The sequence below is a fragment of the Etheostoma spectabile genome, chromosome 14 (genome assembly GCF_008692095.1).
Source record: "Etheostoma spectabile isolate EspeVRDwgs_2016 chromosome 14, UIUC_Espe_1.0, whole genome shotgun sequence".
Taxonomy (NCBI): domain Eukaryota; kingdom Metazoa; phylum Chordata; class Actinopteri; order Perciformes; family Percidae; genus Etheostoma; species Etheostoma spectabile.
The window spans coordinates 24,811,788-24,816,044 of record NC_045746.1 but is presented as its reverse complement, the minus strand read 5'-3'; the positions used below and the strand labels follow the sequence as shown (position 1 = coordinate 24,816,044).

At 36.2% G+C, this 4,257-nt stretch overlaps 1 protein-coding gene across 1 annotated transcript in view; it reads left to right on the top strand.

Annotated features, from left to right (window-relative positions):
* Nucleotides 1-898, top strand: part of LOC116701489 (CD209 antigen-like protein C) — a 10,506-nt gene extending 9,608 nt beyond the window's left edge. The window contains exon 6 of the mRNA XM_032535218.1: nt 393-898. Within this exon, the coding sequence (XP_032391109.1) occupies nt 393-573 (181 nt within the window). The 3' untranslated portion in view covers nt 574-898. The remainder of the gene's footprint in view (nt 1-392) is intronic.
* The last annotated feature ends 3,359 nt before the right edge of the window (nt 899-4,257 follow it).

The following is a 4,257-nucleotide window of genomic DNA, read 5'->3' as shown; positions in this document are numbered from 1 at the left end:
AAAAAAAAAAAAGTTAAAAGACGCAGAAAAAAATGCCAAAAACATCAGGGGGAAAAGCAACAAACATTTTGAAAAAGACAACTACAAAATCTTGAATAACATATAGACGTAATTTCAAAAAAACAAAAAGTCGCACTGTCGAGGAAGACAACACAAGGGTTAAAGAAAATAAGATATGTACAAAGAAATCACAAAGAAGAGAAAACCTTAGACCCCTTTTGAAAAAGGGATTGGAAAGAAGCCAATGATTGTCCAGTCCTGACCCCGGTCTTACCCATAGACTATCATATATATATATATATATACACACATATATATATACCATAGACAAATTCCCAATCCAATTACATAAATTGAACAGTGTTTGACTTTTTCCTCTTTACTAACTGCAGTTTTTGGGAGGTCGGCGAGCCCAACAACCACATCGACGAGGACTGTGGCTACATTGTGAAGACTGAGGTACTGGAGCGAGTGCCGATCCGGAGCTGGTACGACGCCCCCTGCTCCATGTACTGGCGCTTCATCTGTGAGAAAGAGATGGGCGCTGGCGCCAGCACCGCCACGCCACACTGAGACGGGGGCGCTGCGCTGACTGAAAACAAGTTCACCGGTCAGTAGTTTGGTGTAAGCCCGTTTCTTATTTTTACCCCTAGCCCTTGTTTTGGATTCCCCCTTTTTTTTTTTTTACTTGCTACTCGGAACAGAGTTACAACTGGCCGCTGAAAACTGTAAAAAACAATTAGCAGATTCCGTTTGGGTCGGATCATCAGTAGAAATACGTGGCGGCTTTCTTCTCTAAGGTTGTTGCAGAAAATTTCGCTGTTATTTGGATAAACTGGCCACATATTAGGAATCTAAATGGTTACTCTGTCGCCTGAAAATATACCAAAAACGTAATGAACCTGTTAACGTGACATTAAGGGCTTTTAGCCTGGCTCAAACTCTCCGTGTATTACATGAGTGTCAAGGCCAGCGGCAGCTACACCTCCAAAAACGTCTATAATACATTGAATTTACATTTAAATGGTTATTAAGAATAATTATTTTTCTAGGTTTTTATGTTGTTTTTGCAGCATTAGCCGTTAACTTGCAGATGACTGGCAAGGATGTATTCAACTGTAACATTCACCTTCATGTGTGCCTCTGAAAAACCTCCATTTGGTTTGACCCGCACATATTAACACAGTACTGCTAGCGCAGTTTTAAGTAAGACATCTGCTGAAAAAGTTATGGTATTCATTAGCATGATTGCCTTACTGTGTAGTTCAAAAACATCCAAAACACCAAAGTATGAAGACATAATAATCAAATTATTTTGAAAAGTTGAAGCTTTAGGCTTTAGGAGAATAAACTGTACATTATTAATATCATTTAATTATAATACTAATGTAAAATACAGTCTATGGACGGGAGGCATGAGACGGGAGCTCTCCAGGCTGCAGCCATACCCAACTTTGATAAAAAGGCAGAGTGCTCTCTCCCCTTGGGGGTTGAAGATCAGCTGTTCCCTTTAGCGCCCCCCTAGAGGCCTGGAGAATTGATGCAGCATTTGTTTTTTTTCAGTTGTTTTGGGGGGTTTGTGTGCTTTCGTTTCTATATTTGCAGTGCGTTAATGTAATTGGTTGTGTTGTGTGTATTTGGAGCGTGTTTGCTAAATGCTGCACATGTGTTGTCAAATTTGAAGTTGTTTTTTTAATGTGCTTGTGTTTTGTCTATTTTCATGTGTGTGTTTTCTGAAGTTGCGGGGCCTTTGCCCCTGTCGGGGGGGAGGGGGGGTTACATGTGTATGCATGTGCCTTATACAGCCTAAGTAATTGATCGTGTTTCTACATGATTCTGCTTCTTTTGTTTTATAAATCAGGGATTCAAGTTACCTATTAGTGTTGTCATTGTTTGTTTTTTTCGCGATGATAGATAATAGATTTATATTAACTGTACAGCGTAGGGTGTCAGTTGTCTATGAGAATGTGATATAGATATAAATATATATATATATATATATATATATATATATATATATATATATATATATTTATATCAATCAATTAGAATTTGATGCACTTTTAGATGTGACAGTTTTCATACTCTTTTAGTTGCTCAGTTGATTTTAGTCTTTTTCAATGCAACATGAATCAAATATTTGAAATTATGCAGAAATGTGTCCTGTGAATCTTGTACATAAAGAATAAAGATTACTGTTTTGTATCTTAATTGTCTCACTTAGTTGTCCTAGTTTTCTCTACAATATATGAAGTATGAAACTGCTCTAATCACAGTGAGTCAGATGAACGTGTAATGTGAAAGAAATTGCTCTTACAGTGGGGTTTGAAAGTTTGGGCACCCCAGGTATTAATTTGTATTAATGTGCATAAAGAAGTCAAGAAAAGATGGAAAAAAATCTCCAAAAGGCATCAAATGACAGATTAGACATTTGTATAATACCTCACAAAAAGTTAGATTTTATTTCCATCATTTACACTTTCAAAATAACAGAAAACAAAAAATTGGGCGTCGCCAAAAGTTCATAGCATGCCCCCCCCCTTTGGAAAGCTGAGACCTGACGGTGTCATGGTTGTTCTCAATCATCGTCTGGAAAGACCAGGTGATGTCAATCTTCAGGTTTTAAATTCCCAGACTCATCTGACCCCCCACCCCCCCCACCCCCCCCCCCCCCCCACAATCAGCACCATGGCTTCTTCTAAGCCGTTGTCTAGAAACTGAAACTGAAAACAGTTGACACTCACAAAGCAGGAGAAGGCTAGAAGAAATATAAAAAAGTTTAGATTTATTATATAAATGTCTAATCTGTCATTTAATGTCTTTTGGAGATTTTTCCATCTTTTCTTGGCTTCTTTATGCACATTAATATAATTTTTTTACCTGGGGTGCCCAAACTTTTGAGCCCCACTGTAGCTGCTAACCCACAGACAATTTTAGTGTGTTTTAGCATCTTTTAGCTCATTGTTTTGGTTATAATGTTAACTTTGATGATCCAGTCTCCATTAACACAAAAATATGTAAACCAACTCATACATTGTGTCTTAATTTAAGAAATGAATAAAACAACTCATCTTTATGAAACATGATATGATGGTTTGATGTTTTTGTTGTCGTTGTTGTTGTCGTTGTTGTTGTCGTTGTTGTTTTTGTTGTTGTTGTTGTTGTTGTTGTTGTTGGCCAGCAGGTGACACTGCTAACACAAGAGACCTCCAGTCAACCTGCAGCTGCCTTTAGGTGGAAGAGCAACTAAAGTAGATAAATGCATCAGAGGCATAGGCATTATTTACAGGATGGGGGGGGGGGGGGGTTACCACCCCCTAAATAATCAATGGGTAATGAAGTCAAAGAGTTTAAATGCTGTGGCAAGCAAAAAAACAATTGTTGAGATGTGCATTATTCCTTTAAAAAATAACATCCCTAACACGTGTAAGGTTTAGCAGAAAGTTTTGAACAATAAAGCAGATTAATTAATCAATAACAATAATATTTACATGAATAAAGATATTTGCATGCATAAAAGGCAGCAGTTGTTGCCGAAAAATTCACCAGAATGCATAAAATGTAGCGTTTGATTCATAAAATTCCAATTTTCATTCTTAATATGATAATAATATGTTTATAATAAGTTGCCAGTTTATATTAGTTGCTATAAAAACTTGGAAAATAACTGGAGGGAAAGTTATTTACTTTCAAATATTATTATGTTGGATGCAAAATCCAGAAAGAGTTGTTTAAACTCATAGAACTCAAGTTGAAAAAACTAATCACGTTTTTACAGTGTGGTTATAGTTTGTCTTCCCTAATGCTGAAATAAATGCTTTTGCTAGATAGGTGAAGACAAAACTTATTTATTTATTAACACGCTGGGCTGCCAGACTTTATACACTTTTGAATTATTGTGTTTTGAAAACCACATCTGGATTTGAGGCATTTTAACTCATTCTTAATTAAGGCAAACAATTAAAATAAAAAAACTCTCTTTAAAACAAAAAGTTAATTTACATTAGATTATAACAGGATTTTTTTTCTTAGAGTAACATTTACAGTACAAGTTAAGAACCACCTTCCCATTCAATGCGTGTCCTTTATTTTCTATTTTTCACACTGTTTACATTGTAGATTATCACTGAAGGCATCAAAACTATGAATGGACACATGTAGAATTGTGTACTTAACAAGCGGGAAAGAACTGAAAACGTGTCCAATATTCTAGTTTCTTCAAAGTAGCTCCCCTTTGCTTTTTTGATAGTGCTGCAA